General features: G+C 40.6%; 1 protein-coding gene across 1 annotated transcript in view; it reads right to left on the reverse strand.

The window, feature by feature from the left end:
* Positions 1–103: 103 nt before the first annotated feature.
* The window catches only part of LOC112679335, a 52686-nt gene continuing 29549 nt past the window's right edge, over positions 104–23240 (reverse strand). Inside the window, exon 2 of the mRNA XM_025549101.1 lies at positions 104–1059. Within this exon, the coding sequence (XP_025404886.1) occupies positions 674–1059 (386 nt within the window). The 3' untranslated portion in view covers positions 104–673. The remainder of the gene's footprint in view (positions 1060–23240) is intronic.

The following is a 23240-nucleotide window of genomic DNA, read 5'->3' on the forward strand; positions in this document are numbered from 1 at the left end:
TGGGCCCGGGCCCCGCCCCCCATGGTGGGGGGGGGGGGGGGGCCACGCCCGCGGGGGGGGGGGGGGGGCGGGGGGGGAGGGGGCCCCCCCCCCCCCCCCCCCCCCCCCCCCCCCCGACGAACGGTTCGAGTGCGCGCGCGGAAACAACGATAAGTTTTGCGAGAGAAAAAATGCAAACACTGCCGGACGATGTGCTTCGCCGTGCCCGTCCCGGGGCGTACGGTCTCGATCGTTTTAGTGAAATATATACACGTGCATTTATAATATGAGATCTCGAAATCGTTATGTACAAAATAAATATCTATCGATCTCTCGGCCGGGGGAGATACGCGTGAAACGAACACGCTCCGCTCGCGCCGGAGGTAAACGGACGTGGTCGTCGGGCGCGTACGGTGCTGCGGCGGTGCACAGCGCATTGTTTTTTACGTAACGTACCCGTCGTTTTGGCGGTGATCGCGTGAGCAACACACGCATATTTTTTTACCGCTTTTAACGTTCAAATCGTTATCTATTTGTTTGTTTATTTTATTTTTTTGCCTTTTAATAGAAGTATAAAAAAAATAACGTTCGCTCTACACGCGTACGGTACAATATGGTTACGTTTCACGGGGCCGGCCGGCCCGCGGTGCACCACGTTTACACTACCCGACTGCCATCGTCGACCAAGTGACGTTCACTCGTCGTACTTGATCTGATCAGTGGGCGAACTGCACGTGGCCGCTGGTTGAGGTTTCTTTTTCAGTATGCCCATGTTTTGCGCCGTCTCCAGGAAAATCTTGTGCTCGCTGAGCGCCGCCAATGTCTCCCGGTCCTTCTTCTGCTCCTCGTAGTCCCGCTTCATCTTGGCACGACGGTTCTGGAACCACGTGATCACCTGCGCGTTGGTCAGGCCCAGGCTGGACGCGATCTCGTCCCGGTCAGCCGGCGACAGGTACTTCTGGTATAGGAAACGTTTCTCTAGCTCGAATATCTGATGGTTGGTGAACGCGGTGCGCGACTTGCGCTTCTTCTTGGGCTGCGCTCGCGAGCTGAACAGGTTCAAGTGACTGGAACTGGTGTCTGCGGAGCACACGAAACACACCCGTTAATACAACATAATCCGTGTAATGGTTACAGAAAAAAAAATACATGGTCAAATATACATATATATGCAGAGGCGGAACTAGGGGGAGGATGACGGAGTTTTATCCCCGGGCGTAAAATTGTAGAGGATGTAATTTTCGCAGTAAATAATATATTATTGACTGCTAGTTTGATATTTTTAACTTGGTTACTGATAATGTGTTTAGAACTCAATAAGTATGATTGTATGCAAATTATTAGAAAAAAAATTGTAGGGAAGGGTATTTGATTCTCGGTCTATTGCAGGGCGTAATTCCAACATTTTTCCCGGCCGTAAAGTCCCTAGTTCCGCCTCTGTATATATGTGCTTGTGTATGCATGTGAATACAGGTAATTACAGGGTAAAATGCTGGTAAGACGGAAACACGGAGCATGGTTCGAGAAAATACCGATGTTTGGGGACAGGTTTTGCCCGATCGGGCGACCATAAGTTTACAGGGACCTACGAAAAACATTCGATGTACATTTTCTCTATCGATACAGCGTTTCGGATATCGTTGTACGTTCACGTAAAACCAGGTGTGCATAATCGATTGACTCGCACGTAGGTAGTAGCGCAATCCCGTCCGAAATATACACGAATTTAACTACGACCGTTTCGATACCGCTACCGCCGATGTGGTTAATGTTGCGCACGACATCGTGTGTAGGAATGTGTACTTGTAAATAATACGGGCGCGTATATTTTTAACGAACGAACAGCGTAACCGACAACGTTACCGATGTATTATTTACGATTGTGCGCGTTTGCAAATCAAATAACAGACCGCAGCGAGATAGCAATGGGGAATTAAATATCGACTGCGGCCGCCGCGAGCGGAACGCATGTTTAACGGTCACGAGTGAAACGCGAAAACGGTACGAAAATATTCATTTTTATATTTTACCACACGCGCTACACATTTTGTTCGGAGGCCATTCAGAGCGCCCGCGTTCAAACCCGTTAAATGTCAACTCCGATAAATTTATAAAAAACATCGTACCGTGACCAATTGTTCAAACGAATAAATCTCTGCGTTTTCCGGACGACGGCGGCGGCGGCGAGAATCGGCAAAGATGTTTACTACATGTGCATAACAACAAAAATAATACAGCGTTTAATATTGCTCCGACTTTATTATGTTACGACCGAGTCAACTAAGCTTTATCGACGATTACAACGCGTATTGTTCGCTGTTTCACATCTGGTCGCGTGTCATAATTGCAATAGTAGTCCAAAAAGAATAACAACAATCCAAGGTGGTCGACGGTGGATGCGCCTTGGTTGTTATTAGATTTTCGGATTTAAAAAACTATTCTTCAAAAGAATAAAGCAAACTCGCGTCTACATGTACTACGTAATACCAAATCGAACGGCCAACTGATGTTCCGCTGGTTATGTACATCCGGTTCGGGGCAACCTTTCTTCAATTTCAGATTTTTTTTTTGAACATAAAAATCGCTATAAAGTCAATACATGTTGTTCTTTTTTCTTTGTCTATCTCGTAACTTATAAGATATACAATCGAGTACTTAAACACGGTACTTAATATAATTTAAAACGCATTACTCTGGCTTTAATTTGCAAACGTTTTAAGTTTAGAATCATTCTAGTTTATTCTTGTTGGCCGTTCTAAGCATACGCGCGAACACAGTTTTTGAAATGGTATTCAAAAAAAGTAACAAACATTTTTTCAAAAAGCGAGCGTTACATTATTATTTTGGGATAAAAATGTTTTTTAAAAATTATATACTGTAAGTGTGGAAAAAAAACCGGTGACCGACATGACTATTTTATTGCTCACGCGCAAGCGTTCACAAGAAAGACAGAAAAAAAGAAGCAACAGACCGAATTCCACAGCTAATTTGTAATCTGTGAATTTATACGTCGAGAAGAGTAGGTAGGAATTCATAATTTAACTAACGAGCAAACGACAAGCGAAGCGTTTCTCACTCCTTTTCTCTCTCTTTATTTCTGTGATTTAATAGCCGAAGATTTCTGAACACAATATCGTACGTTAGATATAATATATAGTGAAGGTTGGTTAAGGTGGCGATGCTTGTGAAACGTGAAGTACCTCTGTCCTATGTTATATACGTACGTTTATATCGTGGGCGTTCTATTAAAAGATATAAAGTAATTTTTTTCTAAATTTTACCGTTGGACAGAAATTAAATTAAGTTTGATGTATTTTTTTGTACTTTTTTTTTACCAACACAGACAGTTATTTTCCGACATGTAAGTTGTTTTTAATGTAAAAGCTGCATATTATTTTAGAGTCAGTATTTTGGATAGTATTACTCTTAGTGACGACTTGGTTTTGGAAAAAAAATACCACTATTAGTTTTTATTTTTTTTTTTTAATTATTATCTCAACGATATCGTACTGTGGCGAATTACGCACGCTCTGCGTTCAGCGAGAAGATTTACACGTTCGTAAAGCGTAAGTAATACGTGCACAACGCACACGCACAATGTAACGCATATTTTTATTCAGGCGCAAGTGAAATTTCATTCTCGTCCCATCTCAAAAGGGATTAACTGGTGATTATATGCCGCCTTGGCGGTACTATATACCGTGTTTTATGTTTGATACACCTACAAACGGGCATACCGCGGTGGGCGCGAGAGACATTTACCCTCCGAATCCCCCCCACCCCCCGCGGGACATCACGGATTTTTACATCACGATGACGACCGTGTATAATAATAATACTACCCTCTCGACGTGCCGACCAATGTCACGGTCCGGTAATTACTACACGGCGGCGGCGGCGGCGGCGGTCACTTCACACCTATTTTGGTCCGTGGTATTCGTCGGATCTCCGTCATTGTTGCCGCGCCGTCGTTTTGTGTGCAGCGCGATCATCATCCTGAGAACATTTCCACCAGATTTCCGTTTCGAACGAAACCGTGTTTCCATTAAATATTTATCATTGTTGTTGTTGTTGTTGCTGATATTATTATTATTATTATTATTATAGAGAACGATAAGTTGCGCGTTTACTCCTAACGTTGCGAAAACCGTTCACCAGCCTTATTACAATTATTAATGCTTAGACTGTAATGGAAAACGGAAAACAACAGAGGAGCTCGTTTTCATTCGATTACGTACATTTATACGTATATTCGTTCCGGAGACTAATGATCGCACGAAGCGTAGGCAGATCACGCGAATCACTATTGCCGTGCTGGGATATTTTTCGTCCGACACACAGAGTACGTTCATTATGTTTGTTTCGTTTTTTTTTTTTTTTTCACTTTCGCCCGACAGAGAATCCATCTCAAAGCTCGTCCGCAGCGGTCATAAAAATAACGAAACGATCCCGATTTACATCTAATTATTGTTTTGGCATTGTTGAACGTGACGCGCGCGTGTGAACGTCGTTGGACGAAATTGCGAACGAACACACGAAGAAATGTGCAGCGGCCGAGAGTTGTTGCACGCGCTCGTTCCGATCGTAATTCCGTTCGGACGGGTAAACGAATCGCGAGCGTTATCGTTCGTTTTCCGACCGAGTACTGAGCGCGATCGTAAAGCAGCGTACGTGTGCAAGCCGTTCGCGCCGGTTTTTTTGACGAACCCCTCGCAAACCCAGTACGAGTAGGGCGTTCGTGGCTTTTATCGTTTTATTATTTTAAGATCCACCGCGTTCACAGCAACGTTTCCGATCGCGGTTCAGACGTATCGTTTTCGGGAAGAGGGAACGGGTGAAAACGGTTTTTGCCGCGGTACGAAACGCACGACGACGGTGCACACCGGCCGTGATTAGCAAAGCGCGTTTCGCGCGTTATTAACAATTAACGATGAACTGATAATAAACTGCAGCACAGGTGTATACGTGTATATATTACGTGCGATAGGAGGCGGCGGTCCGGCAAGTGCGAGTGAGGTGACTAATAACTCTCTGCGCGCACCGCCACCGCTACCACCACTACTACGTGTGCGCGCGCGCGCGCGCGCGCCCGAGCACGCTCTTCTCGACCGGCGGGACAGGAGCGGTGCGGTGTTCCGTGGTGGGGGCACTTGGTCGGCGGCGGAGCGGAGTCGCGTTACGGCGCTACGGTAAGTTACGCGGTGCCTCGGCGGTGGGTAATAGCCGCGGGGCGCGCCGTCTGTGTCGGCGGCCACATCAAAGGTCCCGCGCATGGCAGGTGTGACTAAATAGCAGAGGCGGCTCCTCTGATCGTATCACTTCTTATTACCGTCAAGCCGACCGGGGCCCCGACATTCCGGTGCGCGGGTTCTCAAAATTGTGCTCGCACCGACCGACCGAAAGCCGATGAGAAAAGCGAAACGAAAAACACACACACACACACACACACATACGCATACGCACGCACGCACACGCGCGCCCTTGATTTTCACAGAGGTCCATCATCGACCAATCAGATTTTTATAAACATGAAATATGTGCTATTTTATCATTTAAAAATCTTAATGTACCCTAAAAACATGAAAAATAATTTATCTTTTTTCAAGTCTTATTTGCTGTTGAAATTTTAGAAGCATATTTTAAATTAATTGAATCGTTATTCACGGATTAATAAATTAATAAATAATGAAACAAAAATTTGAGGAATTAAGAAAAATAATATACAGCACCATAAATAACATCATATACTAAATAACCATAAATAACCTAAAATAACACTATAAATCTAAAATTTTAAAAATATGTAAATGATACAGTAAATAATTTTATAATTTAAATCCTCGATATTGTTTTTATTATAAATATGTAGCTTGACCAGAATTATACCATAATTTGCAAATGCTATAGAAACTGAGCCTTAAAACCCACAGGTTATTACTATTATTATTCTGACGCATCGCGCACGCGTAGATTATATGAGAATATGCCAAGACTAGAATAATCTCAGGGTTTTATCAAACAGTTTTTATCTTGCGGATATGAGGATAGCGTAGAATTATATTTACCATTTAACTTGTAAAATTGTATTCAGAAGGTTTAACAATAAAAGCCTTTAAATATTTCTTAAATTCATACCACGGCAGTGTTGCAGGATGAACGATAGATGTATAGATTTTTACCATCCAATCTTTAAAATTTCTTAGGATTTAAAATTAAGAAAACGATATAAAAACGATTTTGATGACTTGAGAAAAATATGTGTTTGGAGAAGTATCCAATACTTACATTGAGCGATTTATATATGTATACTTCATTCCACGGAAAAACCCACCAAAGGTCCGATGTATACAATACAATCTCATTTTGTTTTTTATTACCATAAGTACCGTTCCTGCTCACGCTGCATGACCCAAACCTCTCGTACATATTATCCTCGTGCGGTACTTATCTGCTAGTGGAAGGGGTCGTGCGTGTACGTAAAATTGAACTTTTTTACGATCACCCCGTTAAATTCGTTATGATGTTATTAATGAGGCCGGAAATTGTGCGACTCTTAGTACCGTGACAGAAGCAATAAAAAAAAATCGAATCCATTTTAGTAGTTTATGGGCCGGTGATGAGAAAAAGTAGGGACTGAATTGGCTAATGTACGTCACTCGAAAACCGTTGGACGTCGAAGGCGAAAAGTCAGACACAGAGACTGCGCGACGCATATATTATGTTTGTTGCGTCATTCGAGAACGAATATTATTACGATACATTACTAAAAATAATAATTTTTTCGTCCGATACAAGTATTGTTATATTATCACGCAGACGCGGATTTTTTTCGTATTACTTTTCTCCGTCTTATTATTATTATTATTATTGTTCATGGTACGAGCCGTTTGATATATCCGAGTGTTTGACATTATTTATAATTATAAATATTTTCTTTTTTTTTTCCACTTTATTTTTTTTTTCCGTGGAAACGTGATCAATAATGGACCTTCGACCAGCGTGACAGGCGCAAATGTTACCTGCAACAGCGCCCTTTATACGCACATGTACTCAGTGCGAACGCAAGCAACACCGTAAAATTTTAGTTTAACGGTGTACACTCATACGTATACATGTGTACACGTGCATATATTGTTAATATTATAATGTACGAACGTTGCTGCAACACAAAGACACCGAAATCGGGCTAATCACATTACGACGTGGCGGTGGCAACGGCGAAGAGGAAGTTCCGCGTTACACATGCGCACGCAGAGATCTCGTTAAACATCGATAGGCGATATAACAAGTATATACCAAGTATACAAGCGTTGGTACATCTTGCAAACGTTTCGATGTTTAAAATTTCACGCAGTCCAATCGAGCTGCGGTATACGCAAAAAAACGATTTTTATTTTTATTTTCCGTATAATATTTTGAAATCAAAACATCCGATGAATAAACAGTGTACGGGCGCTCGGTATATTTACCATGCCGCTCGCGTATATTTAATGTTCGAGTGTGTACACGAAAATGGTTATGCAGTGCTACAAGAACGTAGTGTGGTGGGGATTCTTTAATAAGTGTGTGTGTAAGTATCTTTAGGTCGGGCGGCTTAACAACAAAGGATCCCCGCTGAACCAATTAATGACTCAGCCGTATTAATTAGCTTCAGTCTTATAGTTGTCTAAAGAGAGAATCGTATGTATACGAAAAAATAAAAATAAAAAATAAAAATAATACGTAGCTCTAATGGTTTTGAGTCTGATCGATCTCGTTTCGTCCTTTTGTTCGGAGAACGTCTCCGTGGGCCCGATGATCGTAAACGAGGCATCTTCTAATCGAAAATTTTCATCATTATACCCATTACACAAAGTATATAATAATATTATGCGTGCACGTATAGGTACTCTTTCGATACATACTGCTCCACCCCCCCCTACATCGTACACCTTCTACCAGTCAGCGGAACAACCGTTGTACAGCTTTTCACGTGATCTCCTCTACAGCCGGAACGCTGGTGCACGATCAAGTCCTTGTGATTTTATTTGTGAAAAGTTTACCGTAGAGCCGCAAAACGACACCGGAGGAACATCATCGGCGACGATCGTCGTACACCGCAGTGTCGGAGAAGTGGACACGAGAGACATTATTCATTTATTATTATGTTGTACGCACTAGAAGTGTATATCGTTTCGTGGATGTGTGGAGGAGACGAGCGGGTCGAAAAAGAGGACGGTACGGTGGCAGGGAAGTGCGAGTAATAGACGCGCCGAGGGGAGGGGCGGGAGGGAGACGGTATCGTGTTTTTAATAAGATATTGAATTAAACGTGACAAGGCAATATTAGCCGGCAGCAGTCGAGAGCAGTACAAAGCGCACCGCTAACTAGCACCTCCGGTTTCGTAATCATCGTCGGATTAGACTGTGACGAGGTTACCGATAGTAAATGAAATGTGCCGATTTTCATTATTATTATTTCACTTCTATACGTATCCCGAATCCGTTTTGCTGCGTATCAAACATATTGTATACATCGTTGCTGCAACACACGTTCACTTGAAACGGACAAGATATTCTGTCGCCGTACCGCGGGCGGAAGAGTTCATCGGTATGAACGTACCACGAGAGTACCGGTACAATCGGTGGTGTGCACGGATAAAAAACGGGGTTTCTTTTTGCGCATTAACATATTCGTTATAATTCGAACACGTTAGTCAGTTATTTTGCAGTCCCTAGATATATGTAGTATTATTATAGTATATTATAGCTGTACAACTCTAGAAGATAACACGAGACTCAGTATTTCCACCATCAGCCCACGACCTCCTCAGCTATGTAAAAACCACCGGGCTTTCAATTTCTCATCGGTTCTTATACGAATCATTAATATTTATTCTCTGTTTTTTCTTTCCTTTTTTTTTTAATTTGAAAATTTAAATTTGAAAATATCAATGTTTATCGAATCCTGCAACTCAATAAATTGTAGGCGTACTTACTATTTTTCTGTTTACCGTATTTTTTTAAATTTTTATTTTGTTATTTCATGAACTATTCCAAAATACACAGTTAAGATTTTTTATTATTTTGATGTTAGGATGACGTGGTGTTTGATTATAGTTACTAAAGGTGACACGAACGAGAAAAGGATGAGAATCATTGCCGTACGCGCAATAATATTGTATTAATTACGATTCAACCTTGCTATTACATGCGCGCGCACGCGGAGCCGTACTAATCTTTGTCACTTCCACACAGCTCGCGCACCGCCACCGTCTGACCTCTTCCCGACGTTCGAGACACTTGAAAAAACAATGACTATCACATACGACACGCGAGCCGCTGTTCCGGACGCACAATCTGAATCTCGTTACCGAGAGCGCACACGCATCCGTAACACGCTGCACTGGTATCGACACTCGCTACGATATGTAAACGCGCGTGCACGGTAATCGGATATTCTACTCACTGCCGACCCTGGAAATTAGGGACTACAAATTAGTAAAAATTAAACACTATCGATGATAAGAATTTAATGAACACCGCAGAAAAATTAAGATATACCTTAAGATTTACCCCGAGCCCGGGTTTATCTCTCCACGGCCCTGGTCACTGCAATACCGCGTGCAAATGCGCTGGCCAGAATCGGCGTGACACGAGCAACAAGCGGAGATCTCCGAGATCAATAACACGATCGATATGCTTATCGATATACGCGCGCACGACGTGTACGTTAAATCGATCAATCTCGCGCGGCCATTATCTCAGCCGACGAAAATCGTAGACGAGACAGGCGCGCGCGCGTCATGGGGTGTTATTGAAAACGAACGAGAATCCATTTCGCGCGACACGGGTCCTATCGTTATTATAACATCGACATGATAAACCAATAGTAATTAGCAAAACTACGGTGTGCGGCCAACGTTACCGTCTCGCAACAAAAGGTCACACCCGTCACCGTTGGCTAAGTACGTGTAGAATCTAGTGAATCAGTTCCGTCCCAAGGACAGAGTAAACGGGGAACTTACCCAGGGCCTCGCGTATATACAATAATATATATATATATATTGTGTAAATAAAAATATTTCCAAAAATGTTTAGCCACGACTTAGAATTTAAGTATGTTTCGGATAATATCAATGTTTACAGAGTAAAAAAATGTTTTTGTAATTCGTAAACGATCGGGTCAAGAACTTAATGATATAATGATACGACGGGTGCCGTGAAAATCCCCGACCAGGGTCTGATGCGTCCGGTTTAACGAATACACGAATTATACGTTTGTATTGTATGCGACGCATGTCCAGGAAACGTACGCGTTATGGCCTATCGGAGTGGGTGTTCTTGAAGACGAACAATTTTCACACCGAAAACTCGGAACAGAGTATTGTCCTGGCGAGACGCGCGTAGTACGATTATAATACTTGTGCAATTAAAATCATGATTTCCATCGATGATTTTCGCACTGCAAACGACCGTGATGACTGTATTATAATTATTTGCGGGGGGAGGGGGGAGAATAACAGTGAAAATAATGATCATCAGTCAGCGCGAAAAATGTGTAATGACTGCGCGCGTTCGTTTCTCTCGTCCTCGCTCTCTTCCACCACCACCACCACCAACACTACTACCAAAGTATTATGTTCGACTGAACAACACCGCGGGTGGCCGTTTAATTTACAATATTCGTGAAATACGAACTGTACAGAATCTTCTGTATATATATATATACGAATATATACGCGTATATACATTATGTATACATTTATTATATACTTTAAACGGTGAATTAGTTTGGGATTAAATTCGCCACGGACAATTAATCGGATGAGAATAGTTTCGTGTAATAACGTAATTCTATATAAAAAAAAAAAATAATAATAATAATAAAGAAATAGGGGAGGAGAATAGGATAATTTAAGCGCAACTGCAGCAAGTGTGGTTCGGTTAACACATTTAAAGAAGTCGTCAGTCGGTTACGAATCAGAATTGTGTTACTTAAAAATATAAATATCGACCTGGAAATCTAATAATGATATGTGTCAAATCGTATACAACATGATCGAGAAGATATATAAACTTATATATTTATATAAATATATGGAATATTGTTTTGTGCGAGTACACGTATCCCACGTAGGTCTTGAAATCTATAACTATTTGTTTATCCATACGGAACGGATTACGAAAGTCTTTATAGGACCTTATCAACGACCTCATAACGAGAACACGCTCTCGTTTTAAATTTCATATCGTAAAGCATTTTGAAGTGTAATAATAATAATAATAACAATTAAATTTGCATTTTTCGTTCAGTGCCTATACGAAAAAAAATAGTTTTCGTAAAAACATAATTTATTTTTCTTTCGTCACAATAAATTGTATTATTGTAATACAATAATGTATAAACTTCATGGTTCGGCAAAATTTCTGAAGAACTGCAGCTAACATGACAATAATCGTTTAAAATAAGAGAATACGTCAAAATTCTCAAATTAAGAAACGCTGAAAAAAAAAAATAAAAAAAATATGTTTATGTATATGACACTGAGTCAACTCAAAGCCTTAGTGCAGTGGCAGTGGGAGATGGTGTTGAGGTGGGATATAGTGACGACGGAGAAGAGGGGATAAAAAGCGGTTTCTTTTCATCCGATATCATTACATTAGTATATTATGTTCATGTATGTCTTTTACGGGCCATTTAAAGGATTACAACATGTAAACCAGGGTCCGGGGTATTTAGACACCGTCACACCGGCTTTCGATTTTCTCGACTCCTTTCACGTCGCCGCCGGTCAATGATAAATCACCATTAAGCCCGGGCGCGTTTTTTTTTATTTTTAATTTTATTTAATACTACGCGGACGGATACCTTATTTCTTCCAGGGACGAAATGAAAAGAAGTGAAAAAAAAATACACACCGTGTATATTTATTACGTGTAAAAATGATGTCATATCTCCTCGGCGATGCCACCGCGCCGGTTGTAAATAATAAAATAACCATCGCGCGCACTGCACTTGCCGTGTGCACAAGACGTACGTGAACGCAGTGCGCGCAGCATTATGTACGTGGTAACGGAGTCAACACGACGGCGGCGACGAGGCTTTAATGTTCTGGTGCCGCGAAAGAGGTGTTGGGCACTGGATGGGAGCGGGCGAGCAGAGGCCACACACAAACACTCGAACCGTATAATCAAGCAGCTGCCGCTCCGCGCGCGCGCGCTCCTACCTGGCCTTAATACGGTCGGGCCCCCGGAGCCATATATATTTAACTAAATATCCGCTGTTTTATTTCGTTTTATTTTTCCCGCTCGACTGTTGACGCGCGCGCGGCATTTAATTTTCGAGACCGAGTCGTAACCTCGCATATGAATGGAACGGGCGCGTTGTAATATTCGAATCGTAGATTAGAAGGAAACGGGCAGGACGGCCGTGCGAATCCTACGCAACGGGACGAATGTCGGCGGGCCGCACGCGGTCCGTAGGACGAGCTCGTAGAAATACAATTCCTCGCTTCCGCGTAGATAGGCGTAACTAGAGGGTCCGGTATCGCCAAACGATGAACGAGTCGTTTTCAAATGTTCACTTCGAATCCAACGGGTGCTTCTCGCCTTAAATTATTTGGGTATATTTTGACTATAAATTGTTTTTTGAAATTTATATTATTCAGTTCTGGGCTGTTGTTGCGCGCCCATGTCCCTAGATCGACGGCGATAATCCCCACACACGACCGAACAATTTTGGCACGAGACATTTCGACCTAATATCCGTCGGAAACTAGCCGAAAGAAAATAACCGGTTATAATAGTGTCGACCGATATATTATTTGTATAGCCGGGTAATGTACACATTCATATTAATTATGAAAACGGGACGGGACACTGCCACCGATTCCGACCACAATTGATAGCATTGTCCGCCTCGATAAGAACATCTCTGGTAAACACATGCACGACTTGTGGTTCGTAAACCTCGATCTGCGAATGTTCAACTAAACAAGTGCACGTGGGTTAAAAAAACGACTGGCGGTTTGCAGTGCGATCGCGGACGACACGTATTCGGACTTGCTACTTCTCTACCTTTCTTTTCCGAAACGTCACGGCGTGCATAAACCTATTGGATCTCCGCGGCCGCGGTGATTACAATAATATATACATAAACCGTAATGATGTCGGAGCGGTGATGACGGGCGGCCGACGATGAAATGTAATATTTCGTTCTCGTTCAACGCACGCTCGTCCCCCCCTCCCCGTCCTGCGGGACGCAACAATGATCCCGTCGGCACGTGATGTCCCCTCCGACCACGCGGACGCTGACGTTACGGGACTTTGGCGCATGTTTAAAAATACACATCGTACAGCGCACACTAATATTATCATAATTATTATTGTTATTACGGTGCGGTAGGAGCACGGAAAAACGGTGTGTACAGCCGCCCCTGCCGACCCACTAATTATTGTCTGTTAACCGAAGCGCTGACGAAGAGAGATTGATCGACGGCGGTCGAGAACAACGCGAGCGAACTAATTAACGGGCTGCCGCCCAACACCAAACGATGACAAAACCCTCAACGTATAATACGTGCGCGCGTGCACGAACAGTGCGTAATATCGCGTTCACGTACATCTCGCGGTCGCAACTAGATGATTGTGCCGAAGGGGTTCAAGTGGCTCAGCCAATCCGATTTTTTTCGCAAAATATTTTATACAACCACATTATCGGCTCGTCGAAGGGACTGATCTCAGTGTGCAGATGCACCGCGTTGCATTATGTGTCGACGGGCGAAATCTATGTCAATTAATCTTTATCATTATTATTTTTTTTTTTTACACTTAAAGTTTTCAACCGTTATATCCTAAAACACATTATTTATTACCGTTTAATGTGCATTCCATACGAGGATTTTTCGCAGGAACTTATTTATTCCAAATCCGGTTTATTTTGATATTCGTCCTAATTAAAATGAGAGACTTGTTTTCTTAAAATATATACGTAATCTACATATACCAAAAAATCGATATGACGGGATATCATTTAAAGATATTAGAGGACAGCTTGGATTAATATATCTATGACATCAACTTATTTCAATTTTTTAATACGTACAGGTTACCTACTAAGTACTAATTGTTAAACTATTCAAATATAAATTCTTGAAGCTAATATTTTAGATTTAAAATTACGCTTTGACGTATACATAATAATAAATTTAATTTTTGAGTTGGTACTACTATTTGTTAACCACGCACTTTATCAATAATGAAATGTGTATAAATTAGCCCCCGATTATACTATGTATTGCACGACATAACAGAATATATTAACATAATTATACGTTTGTGAATAAACCATATATACCCTTATTACGTATTTCATTCGGTCACGATGTTGTTTTCGGTTTTCTTTTGGATAACGATGATATTTTAAAATGTAATCATAATTTAATATTATAATTATGAATACGTTTTAACATAATATCGTATCCTTACTGTGCAGCGAAATTTTGAAATTAATATCGGAATAGCGAATTAAACTCTTATATTGTGTTGTGTGACTTATGAGTTCGAGCAAAGCCCCTCCGCCCCTCTCGTTTGAAAATGCACTAGTTGCATTTTATTCTTTACACGTGTTGGTCGTTTATTATCACTAGGTTAGCGAAAACGGTACAAAACGAAAACGATGAGTTCAGGACATTACGGATTGCCAATTATAGTCCCTCGTAACATGATATTTTTTTAATTTATATGCATAAATATTGATCAAAACGAATTAATAATAATGAAAAAAATCATCCGGCAGTCGTCTGTACACTGCCGACTAAATGCAACTCGAAAACGTGTTGGATGATATCACGAATCGAGAACAACAGGTTTTTATTATTATTATTATTATTATTATTTTTTTCCATCGTATAGGCGGCGGCGGCGGCGGCATAGGTGTCCGTAATTACAGGTCGGCCTGTTGATATTAACTCCGTTTGCTATGATATTATTACCATCTCGACGGCGTGTACAAGCCCACCACCAGACGGTCCGACGATGCTAATGAGACTTAAATATCATGTCAAAATACATCCCTGGCGGTCTACTTCTTTTCCATACCAAAACACCCCAAAATGGTTACACCGCCACTACTTAATGCCGACACCCCGAAATCATTTTCAACGCCCTTTGTCGCACCTTGCGCGCGTAACAAAAACCTTTTTTTTTTTCTTCTCATCCTCGTGTTATATATACGTTATACCACTACGGGTAAGCAAGCGTCTATGTATTATAATAATATGTACAACACACCACCGCACGACCGCTTCACTCCTATGTGCACGGTTACACTGTAATTTATTTACGCGAGGAGGAAATCTCGGCCCTAAAAGACCGTCTCAATAGGAAACGCCTTTATTATTATTACCGCAACAACAATATACACGTCATCGTCGTCAACCCATTCGACGATCTTTTTTTTATGTTTTTATTATATCGTACACACGTTTTGTGCGCAAGCTCAAACAGACCGCCATCGCGCCATAAAACTTTCCCTTCGATGAATAAAAATAACGTTATTTCATAATAGGAATATTTATTGAAGTCTAGTTAACATCAATCGTTCAATATTACTTTGTCGAACAAAACGACGTGTTCATTTCAATGGCGGTCAACGTTCCATTCAAGTATTGAAAACTTACGGATCACATTTCATCATTATATCAAGTTGATTAATTAATAGAATGGTGTGCGTTAGTAATTATAATAAATATAATAGCACTACTAAAATGTTAATTAATTATGAAATTAATCACAGAAGATGCCATGGGTGAACGGGAGCGCAAAAACAGACGTATAAACCAAGCGTGACATTTATCAAAGGTAAATCATTATCCATGCACGCCGGGTACGAAAATTGTTTTATGACATTTTTTGCAAGTCATCGCAGTATATATAGTTGTTAATTAGTTATTTTTTCAAATACTTCTTATACACGTATTCTTATATTCACTACTGACACAGAAAATATAAATACAAATTATGATACTCGTAATAATGTACAGATGAATTTTGTGTGCACATCCACATAATGGATATGTATTTAATATGCACCTAGTAAAATACAAAATCATGCAATACGTATAAAGATAAATTAATAGGAATAAAAATAAAAATGACCATTGACATCAGTATAATATGACAAGGGAAGAACCGCGTAAAGAACGTTTATTACAAATTAATAAAAGTAAGTAAGTAATTTTTATAATTTATACTGTTGTAAAGTCATGTAAAATGCGTGCTACTACATTTTGTGTTGGTATATAAAACGCGTTCGCTACCAGCTAGATTACAAAACGTTCACTGTCCGCCAGTCAAGTCTTATACTTTGTCTCATTCTTTCGTCATACGTGTTTTTGTTATGGTTATGACATAATTTTTCGAACTTTATACGAGCTGCAATTGTACTGGAGACCAGAAATAGTTCAAGAAACAAAGATATACAACGACATTACAGGACATTTGAGGAGGTAAAAATATCCACTTATAAATCTGCTAATTCTGAAGGCAAAATACCATATTAGAACGCCTGCTCTGATTTAGAAAAATAAGTAAAAGAAAAAAAAAAGAGTCAATAACTAAATTACACACTGAAGAGAATATTAGCTTTGAATAGAACGCAACGGAGTGAAATTTCTCTGGTCTCCGGGCCGTATAAACAAGAAGAAGAAGAAGAAGAAAATTCTGCATATATTATTAATATCGTCATTGATGGGCACCAATCGTAAAAGTGTCCGTTGGCTAATTAAAAATATTTTATTAAAAACATTAGAGAGTGATACGGCGATGTTATAACAATGTTTATTGCGATTTGATCTAGTGAACAGGTTCCCGTGCGTGTACCTACTCGCAGAGAAACCCGGTGTCTTAAATTAACGCCGAGACGTTAATTCGACCCGGTAGGGTGTAAAAAATAAAATCTAAGGCACTGCCCACGGGAAAGCAATAATTATTTGTTTCTCTGGCCCAGCACTGTAAAACGTCGTGCATTTGAAATGCGTAATGACGGAACGTGAATAAATCCTCCGTTCATAAAAATATTAAAATCGTGTGTACTACTCGCTATCACGCGAATAATCTGGAATTTCATTCCGTCCGAACGGAACGACGCGCGCGCGTTTCGACGGGATCTTTTCGAGAGTTTTTATTAATAATCCTGAATCCGTGGGCGGCGGCGGTACACTTGCGTGGTCTGCACTCGATCGATACGCGTCACTGCATACGAATGCCGAAACCGCGACCGTAATAACGTTATATCAGTGGTATTTATTTATTTTTCACCAGCACAATCGCGCCTAATTGTTCGATTGAAATAGTCTTGTGGCCTTGTAGTAGGCATGTGCGCACAGCGTTCGTATCGGCGCGTACGACTGTTGGGACGTTTTGAATGTGCCCGATTCATTCGAATGCGGCGATCGCGGCGCGGTGGCTTCGAGGGATCGATCGTGGCACGCGATCTTGGTTGCTGACGGGTACGAAAACTGATCGCTCACCGCTGCAGGTGCAGGCCGAAAAGACCAAATCACGTACCTGCCTAACCTCGTGAGGATGAGCAGCGATCAGGATGCTTACAGTTGGCGGGCACCGAAAACCAAGAGAGATATAGCAATCGAACCGCGACCGGAGTGTTATTGAGCATAAACTTTGGTAGAAAAAAACTGCATCTACGATTTTGCGACTTTTTTAACGTCCATGGGACACGTGATAGATGAGTTCCATGATTTTTGATTAGACTACAATTATTGTACCTATGTACAACGTAGTATTATGCTCGTCGGCCGCGCGCGCGTCGATACCACACACCTTGTTAATAACGCCGTTCCGTTAATAGAGCACACACGTATATTGCCGAACAACAGGCCCACACCAGTTATTATTATTATTATTATTATTATTATTTATTAGGTTTTTTTTTCTTTTTTTTTTTTTTTCATAAGGAGTAAAAAATGAAAAAAGCCGGCGGTCGGCGACAAAGGATTTCTAACGAACCGTTGATAATTGAAATCTATTCACCGCGCGGAGTTTGTGAGAGAATGTTCATATAAACAAACTCCGGGACAAGAAGAGTGAAAAAAAAATTAATTATTACGTCCGCGCGTACGTACCGTACGTACGCGGTGGTAACGAAGGAAGTGGTCGGATTTTTTTTCTCGGATTTCTTTCCAATATCGACCGCACGGGGCTTTGTTCTTTGCGGGTGACACGTAGGTTCGAAGATCAATGATCCGTATACACTATATCGTACAGTCACTTGTATTATTAGGTATATACGTATTCTGTACCGTCGTCATCCAAATTAGATTGGGTGAAAAAAAATGTACACGGGTATTATATAAACATAATAAATATTGAACATAAAATAGCGCGACAAACGCGCGACGAGTGTATAGAGAAAATCGGGACCACACGAGTGACGCGCATCAGACGTCGTGTTTGTTTTCAACACGTTCCGCCAACATTATCGTTACTATACGCGTTATCGATCGATGTTTAAAATTGCACACGATTGACCTTTAATTGTAATTGTCAAACGCGTTAAAGGTTTATGCTTTTGAAAATATTATGTTACATAGTCGATAGTTATATATTCTACAAAAAAAAAAAAAAATGAAGAATCAATAAAGCTATAATACTGGTAAACAGTATTCGATTGTTACACAGGTGTACAAGAGCATTTATGTCAACAACCAAAATGATACGATGATCAAGTTAAAATATACACAATAATATAAAATACTATTATCATTTATCATTTATTTTCACGGTATTTTCACAAAATAGCAGTGGTGTTCGATCTGTTTTTTCATAGAAGACTTAATTATATTCGTGATGAAAATGGAAAAATGCTGATAGTTGTAACGCGTTTTTCTTTTCAGTTGACGGATAACATTGAGTTCTAGGCGTTTTCGAAATAGTAATTGAGTTGGAAACAACCCTCGATCATTCCGCACACCCGACATCACAACTATTGTACGCAGATTATCAATAAAAATCGACCATAGGTGTACAGGTCGAACGATCGCAGAAGTGACGTGGTCGGAACGTTTTGCATTGGTAGAACGGGAAACGTGCATATATTCTTTGATGATCGCGATATCGGGTGACGACCATTCGGTGCGATTCGAATAGAAACACCATGTGTTTACAAAACCAAACTTTCCGAAGTTTAAACCCGCTAGAGGGTATATCTAAGAGTGTATACGGCTCGCGTACTACGTGTTATATAGCATACGGACGTGGTGAAATTTTGTGTCGTACATTAAATCGAAGACGGCGGCGGCGGCGGCGGCAACAACAAGAAGAGTTCAAAGAGTTAAAGAAAAAAAAAAACATAACCTTATAGCTGGAGGTGGTTTACATGCGGCAGTGACAGCGTATTATAATATACACGTGTGCTATACATATTGAATACTCGCCCATTGACACGGACCACGCTAGCCGTTACATTGTGTCCGTCACCGGTAACGGTCCGTGTGCCGCGTTAAAAATTTACATCTATATACGGCAGGCGCGTTTTCTGCCCGACCACGCGCGCCCTGGCGAGCCTAAAATCGAGGACGACGTACACCGCGGGTGAAAATCTCGTCTATTGTCGACACGTACACGGGCGCGCGTGCTCGTACTCGTACGCGACGACTATATGGACATGCGGACGGACAGAGAACAGCAGCGATGCACATTTACACTATTACCGTAATAATACCGCGACTACCACTTCTACGATACCGGCTTACCATCAATGGTTCGTTTTTTTTTGTTTTATACATCGCACGCAGGAGGAAGTACAGGTAGAGTACTCCTGGGAGGCGTGTAAACACTGAAATCATAGTGCGTCCCGTTCGATAATCGTCTTGGAAAATAAATGTATTTCTTCAACGGTAGGAACGCAATACGTGCTTGAAAACAAATTATTATCCATTAGCGTATATTGTACACTACGGTTATGATAAAATTTATTCGCTCTGATTCATATACTCGTATGGATGACTGATTGGTATCACTTATCACTACACTGACACGACACGACACGACAACGAGGGCACCTAATATTTTTTGTTTCGCCGGACGGTATTCGCAAGTTTTAATTCGGTTAAGTTTGTTTTAGTGGCCATATTTTTTTTTAATATTCTCATCATATTCTACTGGTTTTAAGGTAACCAATTCCATACGCTCTGATCTGTTCGATTATCGTTAGTTGGGGATCGATGAAAAGGGTATAACGTGGAACGTACGAGCTTATGTGAAACTGTTTTTAAGAAATTATAATAATAATAATACAATTGTAATAATAGCGTACACTTATTTAACCCAGGTACGAATACGTTCTGTGTACGTACGTATACATTTATAATCGTCAACATTGTTTAAGCGTAGAAAACGATAAATTATATCCGGAAACGTGGTACGTTTTATTTCTCTAAGGGATAAAAATCGACGACATTTCCGATGCGGAGTAGCACTGCAGGAACGATGATCGCGCGTGTCTTTCGTCGCTTATATAATTTACCGTTGCCAATAAATACACCCGTGGGGGACGACTGGACGGGGTGGCGCAGCGACGTGTTTCGTCCCGTTATTCACTCATTAGGGTCGCGCGCGCCGATAGCTCTTCATTTGCACACGGATCTCCTGCCACCGTCTCCCGGTTTTACTCGGTTGACAGACTTATTGGTTTTAAAACTCTCTCGCTACCGCACGCACATCCCTTCGGTGTTGATGGCGCGAGCTGCCACCGGTGACAATACGGCCCCACCCGTGTTGTCATCGATCAGTTCGTTTCCTGCGACCTTATTCCTTCCTCGCCCATCGTCATCACTACTGTTCGTGCATTAAAAATATACGGCCACAGTTTTGTGCAGTAGGTAAAGAATAACAATCACCGAGGTTTACATCCACTGCGGTACAACGACGACAATAAAATCGGTACACAGTAATCCGTGACCGGATATTCTACCCGCTATAAATAATCATCAAAAAACGATATAATATACATACGATATATATATATACGATTATATGTGCGATTCCGTTGTATTCGATAAAATAAAACGTTGACAACTATATCGAAAAATGCATTAAAACACTACAGAATACCGAACAAAGATTTTCGGAGGTTCACTCTATAAATATGAAAAAAAGATTTTTAACATTTTTTTAGTTTCCATTAACTGTTCTCGTATACGTATACACACCTCTTATTATGTTGGTCTGACAATCGCTGCGGAATCCTAGCATGACCGGTGATAAAGTGAACACCAAGAATGGTGGTTTCTAACCCATTATTTTATTAGTTGATCGCGCATTATATTTTTGTTGTTATTTCTTTCTTCATGTCATATCGCTCAATAAATTTCTATTTTACGCTATAGGCCATATAATTTGTCCGGTTTTGTTCGACTATTTCGATCATTATTCGATAGTATCGACATTTTTCGACTAGATTTTAAACATTTCACGCACATCGAACATTACCAATGTATTATATGTTTTTCATGAATAAGTTTTTCAACCAAAACCCTTTGAAATGGGTTGAAACGTACACATTTTAACGAAAAGCGATCATCAATTTCATTTAATATGATTAGGTCTTCGGATAGGTGATTAACTGTCGATTTCGGTACGGCATATTCTGGAGATTTAATTCGTGTTAAGACTACGGTTTTGTAAAACGATCGGAGCGCATATCATCACAATAATGCGCTTTATATAATAATTGAACGTCCGTCCGTTTTATTCATGCACAGTCGGTAATACTGTAATAATACACAATGCATAACAACCGTCCATCAATAACGTACATACTACGATAAAGAACACTTCATCACAAACCTCTCTATATGTACACAACAATGAACTATAGAAAATAATAATAACGACGCCGTCGTAGTGCTACACTTAAAAGTATACTGTCGTGAGTATTTATTGTCATAATTACGTTACCTATTGCGCTGCTTGTAATAACACACATGTGTTTTACGTTCGAAAAAAATTACATCTCCGTCCCTGAAGCTGTACCACCAACGACGATTAATTAATGATATCAAGTAAATGTACCGACTAATTACAATAATCTTAAATAATTCGGATACGTGTAAAATTTCGAATAATAATCTCACCGCACACGTATTTATTTGTGCTTTTTGACAATTGTTTACACATAAACACACTGTGTGTTTTTCTGAACTTTGGTATACGATTGTTTTTTTTTTTATTCCAGAGACGTATTTTTGCTGTGCGCTTACTTACTTAGAAAAAAAATATGAATAGAATAAACACACGTGACGCTCATCGTACACTAGTCGAGACAAACATGTTGTGGCAGACCGACGGCGGCGGCGGCGTTAAACGATGGTGCGATTAAGTAATTATAAATTAAGTTAAAATAAAAACGTCCGCCTCGCGTATTAACGATTTGTCGAAAGAAGTCCTTAAAATAACGCATGTCGAGGACATATTAACGACCGACAACGCAGCAACAGTATAAAGTGTGGCACGGGATTATAATATATACGAGTCGGTCGCAGCAACAACGCGATATTATTATTAACTGTCGGCGGTAGCGGAGGTTTGTCAACGAATAATATAAAAACGTCTGTAATATTCCCGTATGTGTCGCATCATATTATTATTTTCTTTCGGACGCATTATGTAAAAATGGAAAAAAAAATAAAAATAAAAAATCGTTCAAAAAGATTTTCACGTGTACGAAAATAGTAACGCGTGTACAATAATACCTTTCCAGCGTGTCGGTGCTAAATGTGCCGATAACTCATTTGGCTCGGACATTCAAAGTAAATGTCACAACGTGTTTTCCTGTGATGAACCGACTCAATAAATTACTGACCGTTTCGAAACGGCCCGTGAAAACGACGTTTGCTCTCTCCGAGTCCAGAAGTACGTCATAAATATTTTTCAATTTCAAATTTTAATAGGTTAGATATTGTCTGGCGGTGGTCTGTTCCAAAAGTTCGCAGAGTATTTGTCATTAAAATTAAATTGAAACGCGTTATAACGTTGGTGCAGTACAACAGCATTATGTGAACACCAAACGGTTTAAACGTAAGAGTGCAAGAATAATTACTGCTTCAGTTTACGCGTTCCGCGACGATATTTATAGTATGCCACGCATTGCATATAGGTTAAATTACGCGCGCAGACCACGCAGCTATGTTGCACTTGTTCGTCCGAAAGGACATTCGCGTGACTTGGACGGGATAAAATCCAGCAAAACATTGTCCGACT

This window comes from Sipha flava, unplaced genomic scaffold, assembly GCF_003268045.1.
Source record: "Sipha flava isolate LNK unplaced genomic scaffold, YSA_version1 134_pilon_pilon, whole genome shotgun sequence".
In the NCBI taxonomy this organism is placed as follows: domain Eukaryota; kingdom Metazoa; phylum Arthropoda; class Insecta; order Hemiptera; family Aphididae; genus Sipha; species Sipha flava.